Source organism: Canis aureus, chromosome 36 (genome assembly GCF_053574225.1).
Source record: "Canis aureus isolate CA01 chromosome 36, VMU_Caureus_v.1.0, whole genome shotgun sequence".
Classification (NCBI taxonomy): Eukaryota; Metazoa; Chordata; class Mammalia; order Carnivora; family Canidae; genus Canis; species Canis aureus.
The window spans coordinates 6058717-6076936 of NC_135646.1; the positions used below are offsets into that span (position 1 = coordinate 6058717).

Sequence of the window (18220 nt, forward strand, 5' to 3'; positions counted from 1 at the left end):
CTAGGACCCCAGGATTAGACCTGAGCCAAAGGCAGATGCCCAACCACTGAGGCACCCAGGTGCCCCCACCCACACTGCTTCGTGAGGGCAGCCCCAGCTGGCTGAGACGGTACTCCGGCACCCAAAAGTGAGCTCTGACTAAACAGTGGAAAGGGGACGCTGCTGGCTCAGCGGTTTAGCGTCTGCCTGCAGCCCGGGGCGTGATCCCGGGGTCCTGGGATCGAGTCCCGCATCGGGTTCCCTGCGTGGAGCCCGCTTCTCCCTCTGCCTGCGTCTCTGCCTCTCTCTGTGTCTCATGAATAAATAAATAATCAATTAATTAAATAAAAGGAAAAAAACAAAAAAACAGTGGAAAGATTTCCAGTCCTTTGAAACATAACCCTTGAAGGGTTTTGCGGAGAGTGTGCTGTATTTGAACGCGCGGGCTCGCAGGGAGAGACTGCGCACCCCTGGTCGGGAGGAAGGGGACAGCCACAGGGACGGACGCAGGTGCACGAAGCCTGCGCTTGGAGGCGGGGCCCGCAGCACCGCGAGCACCGGGGGCTGAGGTTCGCGCGCGTCTCCAGCTGCGCTCGCCCCGGGAGGACTTCCGAGGGGACAGTGAATGCATGTGAGGATCCGCCAGCCTTCAGGGGTGAGGGTGGCTTCCAGAGGTCGGCCGCCTGACTCAGCTTCTGTGGGTTAGAGGGGATTTTCTCCGAGAGGATCTCATTTCCCCTTCCCGCTCGCGTTCGTCTCGATGGGGGGGATAATGCTGCCCTCTCCTGGGCTCAGCTGGCAGCTGCAGCCGCCGGCCTCGCGGAGGGGAGCCCCCCACCCCCCCCTGCAGCCAGGGGTCTCCCGCTTGCTAAGTCATTTCCTACAGCCACGGTGGGGTGGGCTTTCCCTTCAGGGCTACATCCCAGAGGCTGGGGGGGGGGGGGCGGCGGGAGCTAAACAGAAGGCAACTTACGTGTGGGTCTCCCTGTCTCTAGAAATAGAGCTCATCTTTTTTTTTTTTTTTGCTTTTTCTTTTTTCTTTTCTTTTTTTTCTTCCTTCCTTCCTTCCTTCCTTCCTTCCTTCCTTCCTTCCTTCCTTCCTTCCTTCCTTCCTTCCTCCCTCCCTCCCTCCCTCCCTCCCTCCCTCCCTCTTTCTTTTCTTTTCTTTTCTTTTCTTTTCTTTTCTTTTCTTTTCTTTTCTTTTCTTTTCTTTCTTTTCTTTTCTTTTCTTTTCTTTCTTTTCTTTTCTTTTCTTTCTTTTCTTTTTTTTCTTTCTCTTTTTTTTAAGATTTTATTTAGGGATCCCTGGGTGGCGCAGCGGTTTGGCGCCTGCCTTTGGCCCAGGGCGCGATCCTGGAGACCCGGAATCGAATCCCACGTCGGGCTCCCGGTGCATGGAGCCTGCTTCTCCCTCTGCCTGTGTCTCTGTCTCTCTCTCTGTTACTATCATAAATAAATAAAAATTAAAAAATAAATAAAAATTAAAAAAAAGATTTTATTTATTTCTCATCTTTAACCTGGGCTGTCCATTAGAAACGACAAATACCCACCATTTGCTTTGACGTGGATAGACCTGGAGGGTATTATGCCGAGTGAAATAAGTCAATCCAAAAAGGGCAAACATTATATGGTCTCATTCATTTGGGGAATATAAAAATTAGTGAAAAGGAATAAAGGGAAAGGAGAGAAAATGAGTGAAAATATCAGTGAAGGTGACAAAACATGAGAGACACCTAACTCTGGGAAATGAACAAGGGGTGGTGGAAGGGGAAGTGGGTGGGGGGTTGGGGTGACTGGGTGACGGGCACTGAGGGGGGCACTTGTAGGGATGAGCACTGGGTGTTATGCTATATGTTGGCAAAAATGAACTCCAATTTAAAAAAAAAGAAATGGGGGGGGGGGGATCCCTGGGTGGCTCAGTGGTTTAGCGCCACCTTTGGCTCAGGGCTTGGTCCTGGAGCCCCGGGATCAAGTCCCATGTCAGGCTCCCTGCATGGAGCCTGCTTCTCCCTCTGCCTGTGTCTCTGCCTCTCTCTGTCTCGTGAATAAATAAAATCTTAAAAAAAAAAGAAAGAAAAGAAATAGGGCTGTCAGGGTGTAAGTAGTTAGGAGGAGGCCATCAGAGGGTGCCCTAATCCAACATGACTGGGGGCCTTATAAAAAGGGGAGATTTGGACACCAACACAGGCATCCCAGGAGAGCATCTCGAGACGATGAGGGCAGAGATGAAGGTGATGCATCTGTAAGCCAAGGAATGCCAAAGACGACCAAGAAACCAGCAGGCACTGGGACACAAGCCTGGAACAGATTTTCTCTCACCGCCCTCAGGAGGAACCAGCCCTGCTGACACCCTTACCTTGGACATCCAGCCACCAGAACTGTAAGACAATAAATCTCTCTGTTTAAGCCTCCCGATCTGTGGTACTTTGTTGTGGTGGCTCCAGCACAGTAACACACAAGGATGATGAGGCGGGATGGGAGTGGGGAATGGTAGGAAAACCCCTAAAAGATTTTGGATTTTTTCAAGTTCATTTTTTTCATGATTAAATGGGATATATCTTCCCACATGTAAGCATTATTCAACATCAGAAAACCATTAATACAATTCACATGCTAATATATCTAAGAAGAAAAAAATCAAATGACTTATCTACATAGGCCTTTGGCAAACCTCAATATCTACTCCTGACTTAAAAAATAAAACTAATAAAAAAAAAACTCAATATGACACCCTGTGTTAACTACACTGGAATGGGAATTAGAAAAATAATTAAAGTCATCTAGACCTATAGGCAGAAAGCATTCTCAAATGTAGAAGAATGGAATTGTATTCATAAATAAGATAGAAACTAATCTTTCAATTACAAAAATCAATTTTAAGACAAAAAATAAAACTTCATAAAATCAGATAGGTGACAGCTTCTAAAAACAAGTATTAATGGAATTTCAGCTTTTATTTGGATTTTGCCAGCTTTTCCATTATCAACTCTTTCGGTACCAGGATCCAGTCCAGGGGACCGTGTTGCCTCTAGTTGGCATGTCACCCCAATCTCCTGTGACCTATTTTTGCGCAGTCCTTCCTGGTTTCTCATGACCTTGATAGTCTTGGGGAGTACTGGCCAAGTATCCTGTAGAACACCTCCCCCGTGTGGGTTTGTCTGATGTTTTTTCCCCCCTGATTAGATGGGTTTTTAGAGCGAATACTGCAGGTGGAAGCCTTCTCATCGTATCCTACTGGGAGCATAAGAGCACACAGCATCTCTGGTGATGTCAGCCTTCCTTAATTGGTTACTGTAGTTTTTGCCAGGTTTCTCGTCTGTGAAGCTGCTTAAAATGCACTTAAAAAAATTAAAGCAGTGAAATTCATTATTTGGAGCCATTGGAGGGCAATGAGAAGGCATGATATGATCTGACTTAGAATGTTAAAGAATCGGGACGCCTGGGTGTCTCAGCAGTTGAGAACCTGTCTTCAGCTCAGGGGATGATCCCGGGGTCCTGGGATCGAGTCCCACATCGGGCTCCCCGCAGGGAGCCTGCTTCTCCCTCTGCCTGTGTCTCTGCCTCTCTCTGTGTGTCCCTCATAAAAAAAAAAAAAAAAAAAAAAAAAGAATGTCTCATCATACCTGTCACTCTGGCAGGTATGATGAGAACAGACTAGAAGAGCAGGAGGTCTGGGAGGTCGTCTTGGTAATCTAGGTGGAACAAGAGGGTAGCAGGGACCAGAGCGCCAGCTGTAGAGGTGGTGAGAAAATAGGAGTTGGAATCCATTCTGGTAGAATTGGCAGTTTTCTGGTAGATCGAATATTGAGTGTAAGAGATGGAGGGGTGTCAACGAAGAGCCTACAAAGTGGCCACAGCTCCTGGAAGGAAGGAGTTGCCATCAGCTGAGCTGAGAGGAAGATTCCGATCTGCCACTTTGCTCCTCTCCACTACTTCATCGTTTTGCCTGATTTATTGGGTGCCAGGGCTGGCTGCGGGACCTAGTGCAAAATAAAAGTGTGGACCCCTTGTTCCAAAAGCAGGAGGAAAGCATGTTTTTTCTTCTCTGATTGCTCTGCTAACTGGATTCTGTGTTTTGTTTTGTGTTTTCTTTTCAGTGGGCTCCACGTTGGAGCTCCAAGTGCGGAGCTTCAGTGGGCTCCAAGTGCGGGGCTTGAACTCACAACCCTGAGATCAAGACCTGGGCTTACTTGACCACCCCTGAAGACAGTCTCTAGCGGACTCTGTGTGTTTTTTTATTTGCTATTTGCTGCTGCGCTTCCTGAAAGCATAGGGCTCTTGTGGGGTGGGGAGTGGGAGGCTGGGCCCAAGGAGGTGGGGCTGCATGCGAGCTGAGCTTCCAACCCCTGTGTGTGCTCCGCTCTCCCACCAGACTTCGCTCAGAAACACGGATTCCAAGATAAAGTTATTAAGAATTTCATGGCAGCGGCCGCAGAGCATTATGCCCAAGCTCAGGGCTCTGCACTGGTCACACACCCACTCCCTGTTTGGCATCTCCTCGCATGTGTCACAGGGTTTGCACCAAGAATGCAAAAGAGAATCCTTTATAGTTCCTGCCCTTAAGGAGGGGCAAGGAACGCAGGGATGGTTTGTGAATCACTTCCCTCGGCCAGAGTCTTGCCTATTCACAGCCCAGTGGGAGGAAAAGACTCCTAAAAATGATCCAATAATGCAATCTGGAAACCACAACAGTGGAGAACCTGGGTGGGTGACACGGGAGCCCCGAGGGGAGGCGGAGGAGGGTGCAGGGCATTCAGGGCTTAAGGAGTTGGGACTTCAGCGGACCGGAGGCTCAGGGTCCCGGACATCTGCTCACAAACCTAGTTGGACCAGCAAATCTGAGTGAGGAGAGGGGAAATGACCACTAGAGGGTTATTCACTGTTTGGTGTTTTTTTGTCTTTTGGTGAAAATGACTAAAGACATGTATATGTATTTTTTTTTAATTGTGGAAGTTATGCTTGTTTTAGAAATTGGGCAACATCAAAAGATACAAACAAGAAAGCAACTATCTGTAATCCCACCGCCCAAAGGTAGCCACCGTTAACATCTGGACTCTCTTCCTTATTTTTCCCTGTGTGCGTACACACATTAATTACAGAGTGCTGGGGCAGCCCGGGTGGCTCCGCGTTTAGCGCTGCCTTCAGCCCAGGGCGTGATCCTGGGGACCCCTGATGGAGTCCCACGTCCCACTCCCTGCATGGAGCCTGCTTCTCCCTCTGCCTCTCTTTCTCTCTCTGTCTCTGTCTCTCATGAATAAATAAATAAAATCTTAAAAAATAATTACAAAGTGCTATCATACTGTGCATTCTGCTTGTTAACTCTTATTTGCTCTTGGCATCCTGTTATCTTGGCATCCGTAACATTAATTATAGCTATACACCGTTATGTTTAATGGACACACAGCATTCTATTGTATAGATCTACTATAATTTTTTTAAAGATTTATTTATTTATGATAGACATAGAGAGAGAGAGAGAGGCAGAGACACAGGAGGAGGGAGAAGCAGGCTCCATGCCGGGAGCCTGACATGGGACTCGATCCCGGGGCTCCAAGATCACACCCTGGGCCAAAAGCAGGTGCTAAACCGCTGAGCCACCCAGGGATCCCTGATCTACTATAATTTGTATAAAAGTTTTGGACGGGTACTGAAGTTATTACCAACTCGTATTACATGAACAACCCTGTGATAAGCTTTGTCTTGCCACCCTCCCTCCCTCCCTCCCTTCTTCCCTCTCTCCCTTCCATTCCTCACATTAAGTGGGATTGTAGGATCAGAGGATCTGCATTGTTTAGGGTGTTTGATGCATATTCTCCCAACAGGACTGTGGGGGGCGTGTATAAAGCCAGCGCTTGGTGACTGAACATTTCTTATCTGCCAGATACTGTGCTAAGCACTTTACATATATTAACTCATTGATCCTCATATCAATTCTATGAGCTCGGTGCTACTTTTCTTCTAATTTTACAGAAGAGAACACTGGAGCACTGAAAGAGTATCCAGGCCTCCAAAGGGCACATAACTGGCCAGGGACAGAACTGGGATTTGCGCCACGGTGGTTTGGTTCCAGAGCCCACGCTCTACACCAGTTCATCATCACACACTTCCCTGAGGCAAGTATTATTATCCTCATTTTTATGGATAAAGATTTTTTTTAGTCCTTTTCCTAAGCTTTGATTTTAGTTCCAAGAATAAAGATATTTTGATACACGTTAAGAAACTCATCCAAGATCATAAACCAATAAAGGAAGGCCTGTACTTGAAGCATGATCTGTCTGACTCCACAGCAGAGACCACACGAGGATTTCTGAATTCGTTCAGGAGCGTGTTCTCAGATGGGCTTTTACGTGCTTACTTTTTATTTAAAGATTTTATTTATTTATTCATGGGAGACACACACACACACACACACACAGAGAGAGAGAGAGAGAGGCAGAGACGGGTGGAAGGAGAAGCAGGCTCCCTGCGGGAGCCCCATGTAGGACTTGATCCCAGGACCCCGGGGTCACAACCTAAGGCAGCTGCTCAACCACTGAGCCACCCAGGTGCCCTTTATGTGCTTACTTTTCAAGGTTCCTCTTTGGCTTCCACCAGAGCTTGGTGATCAGGGCTAGGAGGTGTGCACCTGCCCAGGTCATACCTCCGTGAAGTCCTCTCTTACCCTGACTGTCACAGCCTGGACCTGTGATGCACTGACATTCCTCTCCTCTCATCCTAGGTCACTTTTGTCTGTCTTTCTTCTTCTTCTTCTTCTTCTTCTTCTTCTTCTTCTTCTTCTTCTTCTTCTTCTTCTTCTTCTTCTTCTTCTTTTCTTCTTCTCCCTCTTCCTCTTCCTCTTCCTTCTTCTTTTTTCTTTTTAGATTTTATTTATTTATTTGAGAGAGTGCAAAAGCACAAGCTGGGGGAGGGGCAAAGGGAGAAGGAGAATCAGGCTCTCCACAGAGCAGGGAACCCAACTCAGGACTTGATTCAGAGACCCTGAGATCATGACCTGAGCTGAGGGCAGATGCCCAACCGACTGAGTCACCCCGGCGCTCCTCACTTTTGTTTTTCTAGAACTCTTTCAGTTGGTCAGAGTTTTGGTTGCAAGTAACAGAAAGCAGTCTGAAGTGGTCTTCACAAGAAAGAACCAAAAAGTCCCTGGGGAAGATGGCCTCTGGGTATGGTTTGTTCAGAACTCTGGCTCTGTTTCTCTGTGATTGTCTCAGTTCTGCTTTTTTCTCTGTGTTAGTTTTTATCCTTGGACTGGTTTGCCATTTATATACCAAGATGGCTCCGAGTTATAGCAAGACGACATCCTTGCTTTTCCACGGTCACCAAACAACCATCCTGAACGTAGCTCTGCATGGACCATCTTAGGTCACATACTTACCCTGCACCTGTTACTATGGCAATGGGGATGATCACTGGGGGAGAGGGGTGAACCCTCTCTCCTCCACCTCCTTTGCCTCTATTTTGGTCCCCAGGTCCAAGTGGATCCTTCTGCAGGAATGGGAGGAGATGCTGACGCTGGCATCCAAGCTGTTACAGAGACGGAATAGATAGACTTGCAGCCATATTGTGCTGTTCACATGCTCTTGCATAGATGCTTCCATTGTCAAAACAGAGTGGAAAGAAGAGGCCTCCGCATTTTGCTAGAGGCCTGGCATTCAGGCTACACATGTCACAACAATCTTTGTGGCACTGGATGTTCTGCACAGAATAGAAAGATGCTTTCTCATTAAGAACATTATAGATCCATGGAAGAGGGAGCGAGCAGTTCTATTTTTTTGTATATATTTTTATTGGAGTTCGATTTGCCAACATATAGCATAACACCCAGTGCCCATCCTGTCAAATGCCCCCCTCAGTGCCCATCACCCAGTCACCCCATCCCCCCCACCTCCCTTTCTATTACCCCTTGTTCGTTTCCCAGAGTTAGGAGTCTCTCATGTTCTGTCTCCCTCTCTGATATTTCTCACTCATTTTTTCTCCTTTCCCCTTTATTCCCTTTCACTATTTTTTATGTTCCCCGAATGAATGAAACCATATAATGTTTGTCCTTCTCCGATTGACTTACTTCACTCAGGATCATACCCTCCAGTTCTATCCACATCGAAGCAAATGGTGGGTATTTGTCATTTCTAATGGCTGAGGAATATTCCATTGTATACATAGACCACAGCTTCTTTATCTATTCATCTTTCGATGGACACCGAGGCTCCTTCCACAGTTTGGCTATTGTGGCCATTGCTGCTATAAACATCGGGGTGCAGGTGTCCCGGTGTTTCACTGCATCTGTATCTTTGGGGTAAATCCCCAGCAATGCAATTGCTGGGTTGTAGGTTAGCTCTATTTTTAACTCTTTGAGGAACCTCCACACAGTTTTCCAGAGTGGCTGCACCAGTTCACATTCCCACCAACAGTGCAAGAGGGTTCCCCTTTCTCCACATCCTCTCCAACATTTGTTGTTTCCTGTCTTGTTAATTTTCACCATTCTCACTGGTGTGAGGTGGGATCTCATTGTGGTTTTGATTTGTATTTCCCTGATGGCAAGTGAGGTGGAGCACTTTCTCATGTGCTTGTTAGGTCTTCTTTGGTGAAATGTCTGTTCATGTCTTTTGCCCATTTCATGATCAGATTGTTTATTTCTTTGCTGTTGAGTTTAATAAGTTCTTTTTTAAAAAAAGATTTTATTTATTTATGAAAGACACACACACACAGAGAGAGAGAGAGAGAGAGAGGGAGAGAGAGGCAGAGACACAGGCAGAGGGAGAAGCAGGCTCCATGCAGGGATCCCGACTTGGGACTCGATCCTGGGTCTCTAGGATCACATCCCAGACTAAAGGCAGTGCTAAAAAAATAAAAATAAAAAATAAAAAATTAAAAAATTAAAAATTAAAAAAAAAAAATAAAGGCAGTGCTAAACCGCTGAGCCACCCGGGCTGCCCATAATAAGTTCTTTATAGATCTTGGAGACTAGCTCTTTATCTGATATGTAATTTGCAAATATCTTCTCCCATTATGTAGGTTGTTCTTTAGTTTTGTTGACTGTTTCATTTGCTGTGTGGAAGCTTTTTATCTTAAGTCCCAATAGTTCACTTTTGCTTTTGCTTCCCTTGCCTTCATGGATGTATCTTGCAAGAAGTTGCTGTGGCCAAGTTCAAAAAAGGGTGTTGCTTGTGTTCTCCTCTAGGATTTTGATGGATTCTTGTCTCACATTTAGATCTTTCATCCATTTTGAGTTTATCTTTGAGTATAGTGTAAGAGAATGGTCTAGTTTCATTCTCCTGCACGTGGCTGTCCAATTTTCCCAGCACCATTTATTGAAGAGACTGTCCTTTCTCCAGTGGATAATCTTTCCTGCTTTGTCGGATATTAGTTGACCATAGAGTTGAGGACCCATTTCTGCGTTCTCTATTCTGTTCCATTGATCTATGTGTCTGTTTTTGTGCCAGTACCACACTGTCTTGATGATCACAGCTTTGTAGTTCAACTAGAAATCCAGCATTGTGATGCCCCCATCTCTGGTTTTCTTTCTCAAAATTCCCCTGCCTATTCGGGGTCTTTTCTGATTCCTCACAAATCTTAAGATTATTTGTTTCAACTCTCTGAGGAAAGTACATGGTATTTTATTTTGATAGGGATTGCATTCAATGTGTAAACTGCCCTGGGTAGCATTGACATTTTCACAATATTAATTCTTCCAATCCATGAGCATGGAATATTTTCCCATCTCTTTGTGTCTTCCTCAATTTCTTTCCGAAGTGTTCTGTAGTTTTTAGGGTATAGATCCTTTACTTTGGTTAGGTTTATTCCTAGGTATCTTATCCTTTTGGGTGCAATTGTAAATGGGATTGATTCCTTAATTTCTCTTTCTTCAGTCTCATTGTTAGTGTATAGAAATGCCACTGATTTCTGGACATATATTTTGTATCCTGCTATACTGCCAAATTGCTGTATGAGTTCTAGCAATCTTGGGGTGGAGTCTTTTGGGTTTTCTATGTACAGTATCATGTCATCTGCGAATAGGGAGAGTTTGACTTCTTCTTTGCCAATTTGCCTTTTATTTCTTTTTGTTGCCTGATTGCTGAGGCTAGGACTTCTAGTACTATGTTGAATAACAGTGGTGACGGTAGACATCCCTGTCATGTTCCTGATCTTAGGGGAAAGGCCCTCAATGTTTCCCCATTGAGAATGATATTTGATGTGGGCTTTTCGTAGATGGCTTTTAAGATATTGAGGAATGTTCCCTCTATCCCTACACTCTGAAGAGTTTTGGTCAGGAATAGATGCTGCATTTTGTCAAATGCTTTCTCTGCATCTATTGAGAGGATCATATGGTTCTCATGTTTTCTCTTGTTGTTATGATCTATTACGTTGATTGTTTTACGAGTGTTGAACCACCCTTGCATCCCAGGGATGAATCCCACTTGGTCATGGTGGATAATCTTCTTAATGTATTGTTGGATCTTATTGGCTTGTATCTTGTTGAGAATTTTTGCATCGTGTTCATCAGGGATATTGGTCTATAATTCTCCTTTTTGGTGGGGTCTTTGCTTTTGGAATTAAGGTGATGCTGGACTCATAAAACGAGTTTGGAAGTATTACGTCCCTTTCTATCTGTCAGAACACCTTTAGTAGAATAGGTATTGTTTCTTCTTTAAACGTTTGATAGAATTCTCCTGGGAAGCCATCTGGCCCTGGACTTTTGTATGTTGGGAGGTTTTTGATGACTGCTTCAATTTCCTCCCTGGTTTTGGCCTGTTCAGGTTTTCTATTTCTTCCTGTTCCAGTTTTGGTAGTTTGTGGTTTTCCAGAAATGCGTCCATTTCTTCTAGATTGACTAATTTATTGGCGTATAGCTGTTCATAATATGTTTTTAAAATTGTTTGTATTTCCTTGGTATTGGTTGTGAGCTCTCCTTTTTCATTTGTGGGTTTATTGATTTGAGTCTTTTTTCTTTTTAATAAGGCTGGCTAATGGTTTATCTATCTTATTAATTCTTTCAAAGAACCAACTCCTGGTTTTGTTGATCTGTTCTACAGTTCTTCTGGTCTCTATTTCATTGAGTTCTGCTCGAATCTTTATTAACTCTCTTCTGCTTGGTGTAGATTTTATTTGCTGTTCTTTCTCCAGTTCCTTTAGGTGTGAGGTTAGCTTGTATATTTGAATTTTTTTCAATTTTTTGAGGGATGGGAGCAAGCAGTTCTGAGTGAGAAGGTGCATACGAACGATATATTGGGTGGGCAGGCTTGCTGGAACATTTTCAAGTGGGTAACATTTTATTCCAAGCTCACCTATATGTGCCTTTCCCCTCTTTCAGTGCAATGCTCTTCCATTTCTTTCATCCACGAAGGTGAGGAGATTCTTTTTAACTCTGGTTGTCTGGGTCCCTTCCCACTGGAGACCTCAGTGACCACCATTGCCACTGCCACAACCACCCTGAGGGAGTGCTACTCCTTTACTCCTTGGGCTTGAGGGTGGACCAGACCCTTCCCTCATACCTCAGTCATTCACTGATTAGACTGGAATGTTGGACTGCCTGAACTCAGGGCTTAAGAAAACCAGAAGGGAATTAGGGACAAAGAGGGACTTAAAGTATTAGCTAGGGCTGGGTCTTTCTCATTGGGTCCCCGTCCTGCAACTACCGCCCCCTTGTGGCAGACACTCTCTTTTCCCAGGCTTCAGCTTGCACTTGAGTCTGCGTAGGTGTTTTGCAGACAGGCCCCAGTCAGTTTCCTCCTGTGTTACCAGTCACTGTTTTCTGCCCCAGAATTACTTTTTCCCAGATGATTAATAAGGGGATGTCCATTCCCTTCAGGGAATACCCTGCTTTCAAGTCCTTTCTGGTCTAGACAATCCGATCACAATAGTCCAACACCAGTAAAAGCAAAGGATGGGTGGCCTCAGGGCAATTGTCTCCTTATACTTCCTGCCACTTTTTATGAATGATAGGAGAAACCCAGGAGGAGAGCATGCCTTAGCTTAGAAAGTACACTTGCCAGTGGCAGACCTTAGGCACCGGGGGCATGATTAATTGGCATTTATGGTAAGGGGCAGACTTTATACTTGAACAGATCGATATTAACTTTAAATTATAGAGGAGGGTTGGAAAAGAACAACGCCAGACAGACCAGCCTGGCCGTGTGGAAGTGAAGCTTTCAGGCACGCCTCATACATGACTGTGTGGCTGACAGCAATAGACGCTCTGAATCATGGTGGTGACCTGATCCGTGAATCAGAGCAGATATGTCTAATGTCATTTCTTCTACAACTATTTATTTATTTATTTATTTATTTATTTATTAAATGGTATCTCACTGTGCTTTTGTCAAAGTGTGCATTTTCTTACTTTTCTATTTTTTTAAGATTTTTATTTATTTATTCATGAGACACACACACACACACACACACACAGAAGCAAAGACAGGCAGGGGGAGAATCAGGCTCCATGCAGGGAGCCCGACGTGGGACTCGATCCAGGACTCCAGGATCAGGCCCTGGGCTGCAGGCAGCACTAAACCGCTGAGCCACTCGGGCTGCCCAACAACCATTGATTTAACACCAACTTTGTTCCCTGGCGGAGGATCAGAAGATGGATCAGATCAGAGAGGGTCTCTATTCTCTAGAGGCTCGCAGTCTGGGGGGGCACTGGGGGAGCCTGACTTGTAAACACATCGTTATAACGCAGTGGGTTCATGTTGTAACAATGGAGAAGTGGGTACCATACCAGAGGAGTAAAGCCAGGGACAAACATTAGCTACTGGGAATAGCTGAGGCAGGGTCCAAGAAGCCATTCTATATTCTGAGAGCGGAGCAAGATGAGCTTAACCCCAACTCCTCTGTTCATGGATTGCCCCAGCACCGATGGTCTACTTGTCTGGCCAGGCTGTAGGAGTGGTCCCTGCCCCCAGCCTCAGGCCATTCTAATCAACCAGTTGTTGATAGTGGTTGTGTGGTGTGTGGGGTGAGGAAGGATAGTTCTCCCTCTCATCTTCTTGACATTCCCCCCCAACTGGGACCACCCCAAAGAAGCCTACAAGAGCAGTAAAAACTGTGTGCTTGTTGTCCAAACGCAGCTTAAGGACAGCCCTCCACCTCCTTCCCACCAGATCACTCCCCCCAATCCCTCCTAAGTGTGTGTGGGGGTGCTCTTACCAGGCTGGCCTACAGTGGACTCCTTCTGAAGTCTCTACTGTAAAAAGAAAAACCCTCTGCTCTTTATTTATGTCAAAGGAAGTTGGAAGCTTTCAAAGATGATTTACTAGGGAATTTAAGGGATAAACAAGTGGACACACATGCAAGAAAATGAAAAGAACAAAAATAGTCATCCATGTGGAGAGTTCAGAGAGAGAACTCTTAACTCCACCTTCGTGTCTGATACCTCTGCTTGGACATCTGGGTCCTGGGAGGCTCTGATCCCCTGTGGTCCCTTGATATCATCTATTATCCAAATATGGATGTGGGCAGGGCTCAGAGAGGAGGCGTGTGGTGACAAGGCTTCCCTATTTCCCTTTATTCATCAAGGTTCTTCGAACTGTTAAGTCATTCTGGTCTCTGAGCTCCAGGCTTTTACAGTTGGACACACCTAGCCAGTGCCTCAGGTAGGAAGCCATTTCTGTTGCCAGGACTATCTTCGGGGAGGGAGACTTGGTTTGACTATATTTTAGAAAATGCATCCATTTCTCTGGGACCTGAAGATTTCTGCTCACTTGGCTTCCTGCCTCCTCCCTTGTGACCACTTATTCAATTCTGATCTCATACATGGCTGTAGTTGGTAACAAGGGGGACACAGTCTTGTCACCTCTTCCTTTCACACCTCTCCATTTTTGTGGGGAAGATGCTTACATTTCCCCAATCTGCTGTTTATTGCTTTGCCCTCAAATGCAGTCTTCTATAAAAATTCAGTATCTGCAGACAGAGAAAACATACTAATGTGTGAATCAGAATGATAGAACCTCAGGCTTGAGAGCAGCTCAGGGGTTATATACGCTGCCTCCCTCCACTTGCAGATGAGAAAACAGAAATCTATGAAGGTAAAACAACCCACTGAAAGTCATGCAGGTTATTATTGATAAATAAGGATAAAGTGAGGACTGATACCAGATATCCTTATTTCCAGTCTTGGTAACTTCCCAAAGATCTTCATATTGTTTTCTGGAGAGCCTGGGAGCTTTGGGGGAGTCACCTTAACAGCTGTTTGGGTAGAAATAGCAGGACCTCCTTCTTCCCAGCAGATGAGTTTTTGTTGGTTTTACGTGTTGGTCTTTTGGTGTGGTTTTGCTCCAGTAAAGTGTTTCACGATTTAGAAAGATATTCGAACACTGCTGATGGTTCTGTGGATGTTTAGGGGGGTGATAACAGGGTATAAAAGATTCCCTCAAATGATGATGCTATGAACTTGATCTCTAAAGAAGCTCAAAATAGAAGAGAAGGAAGGGATCTCCTGTTGCCAAACCAGCAGAGAAGCAGAAGATATCCCAGTAACTGTTCTCACATCCTTGATTGAGTGACTTTAATCTGAGTTACTAAATCACGTTTCTTTCCTTTGAATCTTTCAACTAGATTGAACCATGACTGTCTTTATGATAAATATGTGGAACATTACTGATTGGTGGGAGTCGGCTGAGGATGAATTTGGAGACTTCACTGGCACACCACCCACAGAAATATATAGTCCCTGTAAGATAGACACTGAGACACTCAACAAGTATGCCGTGGTCGTCATCTATGCCTTGGTCTTTGTGCTGAGCCTGCTGGGAAACTCCCTAGTCATACTCGTTGTCTTATACAGTCAGATCGGCCACTCTGTCACCGACGTCTACCTGCTGAACCTGGCCATAGCTGACCTGCTCTTCGCCCTGACCTTGCCTATCTGGGCTGTCTCCAAGGTAAAGGGCTGGATCTTTGGCACACCCCTGTGCAAGATCGTCTCGCTCCTGAAGGAAGTCAACTTCTACAGTGGTATTCTCCTACTGGCTAGCATCAGCATGGACCGCTACCTGGCCATTGTCCATGCCACCCGCAGGCTGACCCAGAAGAGGCACTGGGTCAAGTTCATATGCTTAGGCATCTGGGCCCTGTCCCTCATCCTGTCCCTGCCCATCTTCGTCTTCCGCAGGGCCATCAATCCCCCCTACTCCAGCCCAGTCTGCTACGAGGACATGGGTACCAATACAACAAAATTGCGGATAGTGATGCGGGCCCTGCCCCAGACCTTTGGCTTCATCGTGCCCCTGATGATCATGCTGTTCTGCTATGGGCTCACCCTGCGCACGCTGTTTGAAGCCCACATGGGGCAGAAGCACCGGGCCATGCGGGTCATCTTTGCTGTCGTGCTCGTCTTCCTGCTCTGCTGGCTGCCCTACAACCTGGTCCTGGTCGCAGACACCCTCATGAGGCTCCAGGCCATCGAGGAGACCTGTCAGCGCCGCAATGACATTGGCCGTGCCCTGGATGCCACCGAGATTCTGGGCTTCTTCCACAGCTGCCTTAATCCCCTCATCTATGCCTTCATTGGCCAGAAGTTTCGCCATGGACTCCTCAAGATCATGGCCTTCCATGGGCTCATCAGCAAAGAGTACCTGCCCAAGGACAGCAGGCCTTCCTTTGTTGGCTCTTCTTCAGCGAACACTTCTACTACTTTCTAAGCACCCCCTGCCCCGGTTGCAGTCCCTCAGGGCTCTCCCTCGCCATCAGCATCCCGTTCCAAACCTCATGTCCACTGGCTGTTCACAGTCTCTGTGTCAAGGCAGCTCCCAGCTGTGGTTCCAGGGAGTTGCTGGGGCCACGTCCTTTTCAGGCCCATTGTATGGTTTAGGGAGCCTGCCCTGCTGCCCCACCCCTTACTATAGCTACAGTGTCAGCTGCTAGAGCTCACTGAGCCCACAGCACTCTGTTCTCTGAGGCAGCTAAAGATGTTTAAAAGACATCCTTTTAAATGACACCAGAAAGTTCCTACCATTGGGAGCCTTTAGTGGCAAGCGGCATTAGTAGCTGCCCCAACTCTCCCTTTCTTGCTTGCCAGCAAAGCCCTCCTCCCTTGAGAGAGGCTGAAAAGGACAGGTACTCACTTCTAAAGACTCCCTTAAGCTAGGAGTGGCCCTGTCATTCACTTCTGACTGCTGAACTTTCAGGACAATGGTGTGCTGGGAAACCACTCTACTGGGGGAAAGAAATCTTGGTCTGTAGCATTTGCCAGGTGACCTGGTGTAAATGCCCCCACCACGGTGATTTCAAGGGTTTTCAAGTGTTTGGCAACCAGCTCACAAAAATCTAGGAAATGTAATGAGCTGCTTTCACAAGCAGGTACAAACTGGCTTCAGCACACCATTGCTTAAGAGGAAGTCTACTGGGGCCAGGGACTCCTGGGAAATACTCCTGATTGAAAAAAGAAATGCACACACACACACACACACACACACACCCTTGTTTCATTCTTGCCTTTGAATATGGTTGTAGGATATGATGTGACAGAGAGGCAACAAGTATGCTCAACACACTGAGGCAGATGGAGCGGGTGAGGACAAAGAGCCCAGAAGGAAACCTAAGCATAAATGGTCAAATGATTTTCAACAAGGGGCACCAAGATTATTCAATGGGGAGAGGATAGTCGTTCAACAAATGGTGTTGGGCAAAGTAGCTATCCACACACACAGGAACGAACTTGGTCCCTTTCCTTACACTGTCTACAACAGTTAACTCAAAATGAGTCAAAGACCTAATAATAAGCTGAATCTATAAAACTCTTAGAAGAAAATACAAAGGAAATGCTTCATCTGGTTTGAGGTTGGGGATGGAGAGAAGTTCAGAGATGAGGTTTAGATCAAGGTTGAGACTGGAATCAGGGATGAGGTTGGAGTTAGAGGTGATGCAGCAGGGAGCCAGAGATGGGGTGGCAGCTTGGGACAAGGTGGAAGGTAAGAAAAGGATGAGTGTCAGGTACAGGAGGAAATGCAGAATAAGGAGAAGCTGAGGCTGGGGTTAATGATATTCAGGGAAGTTCAAGGGGGTTGGGACTAGGTATGGAGTGAAGTATAGGAATGGGATCAGTGTGCAGGTGTGGTGACGCTCAGGGAGAGATGTTAGAACTGGGGTGAATGTCAGGGGCTACTCCAGTTAGAGACATCACTGGCAGAGTCATCATTTTCTGGGGAGCATTGTCTAAGATGTTATCTGGGGTCCAGGATGGAGGTACCTTGGCTGTTCAACTGAGGCTCTCCAAGTGGATTGATGAGAAAAGCTGGAAGAATGCAGAAGAAAACCAGGGAGGAAGGCTGGCAACTGGGCCTGGGAACCTCCCCTTCCTTCCGTCTCTCCCTTCCTCCCTCCCCTAATGCACTTCCACCTCTCCTGTGACGTGCTTAAATGCCCATCTTCCTTCATCCTCTGCTGTCCCAAAGACAACTTGGTCAGGGGCTTCAGTAAATAAACATAGATCCTTATTGGGTCTGGGGAAATGCAAATGACTAATATATATCTGAAAAGGCCAAAACTTGGCCTCGATAGGAACCTGGGAAGTGGGAATCAAACAGCAATAAAATAACTTGAAAGTGTTTCAAAGAGAGAGGGATATACAGTTCACTCTCAAACAACACGAGTTTGCATTGCATGGGTCCACTTACATGTGGATTTTTAAAATAACTACAGTACTATAAATCTATTTTCATCATGATTTTTTAAAAATTTTAAGTACAGTCTACTCCCTCCACCCAACATGGGGCTTGCACTCACGACCCCAAGACCAAGAGTCACATGCTCCACCAACTGAGCAAGCCAGGTGACCTTCATGATCTTCTCAATAACGTTTTCTCCAGCTTACTCCATTGTAAGGATACAGTATATAGAGCACACCCAATATGTGTTCATGAGTGATTTTTGTTATTGGTAAGGCTTCTGGTCAACAGTAAGTTGTTAGCAGTTAAGTTTTAGGGGAGCCAAAAGTTACATACAAATTTTCAACAGCACGGTGGGGTCCGTGTCTCTAACCCCTGTGGAGTTTTAAGGGTCAACTGTAGTCAGAATTCCCTTTGGGGGTGGGGGATGGGGTAACTGGGTGATGGACATGAAGGAGGGCACGTGATGTAATGAGCACTGGGTGTTATATAAGACTAATGGATCGCTGACCTCTACTTATGAAACTAATAATACATGTCAATTGATTGAATTTAAATAAAAAATAAACAGCAAAACAAAAGAATTTCCTTTAAACAGGGGTGGCATTGTTCCATTAGATTTTCTTTTAAGATTTTATTTATTT

At 45.8% G+C, this 18220-nt stretch overlaps 1 protein-coding gene and 1 long non-coding RNA gene across 2 annotated transcripts; both read left to right on the top strand.

The window, feature by feature from the left end:
• Positions 1 to 500: 500 nt before the first annotated feature.
• LOC144306282 (uncharacterized) lies at positions 501 to 2392 on the top strand. Its single transcript, XR_013373353.1, has 2 exons — positions 501 to 634; positions 2167 to 2392. It is a non-coding gene; the product is annotated as an uncharacterized LOC144306282 (long non-coding RNA).
• Positions 2393 to 13475: 11083 nt separating this feature from the next.
• Positions 13476 to 17523, top strand: LOC144305740 (C-X-C chemokine receptor type 2-like). The gene is made up of 2 exons (XM_077884814.1): positions 13476 to 13565; positions 14527 to 17523. The coding sequence occupies exon 2, from the start codon at positions 14535 to 14537 to the stop codon at positions 15609 to 15611; it is 1077 nt and encodes a 358-aa protein (XP_077740940.1). The 5' UTR covers positions 13476 to 13565; positions 14527 to 14534; the 3' UTR covers positions 15612 to 17523.
• Positions 17524 to 18220: the final 697 nt, after the last annotated feature.

Bases quoted from the DNA above. Each gene is read 5' to 3' on its own strand.
- LOC144305740 (XM_077884814.1), top strand. From the start codon at position 14,535: ATGACTGTCTTTATGATAAATATGTGGAACATTACTGATTGGTGGGAG.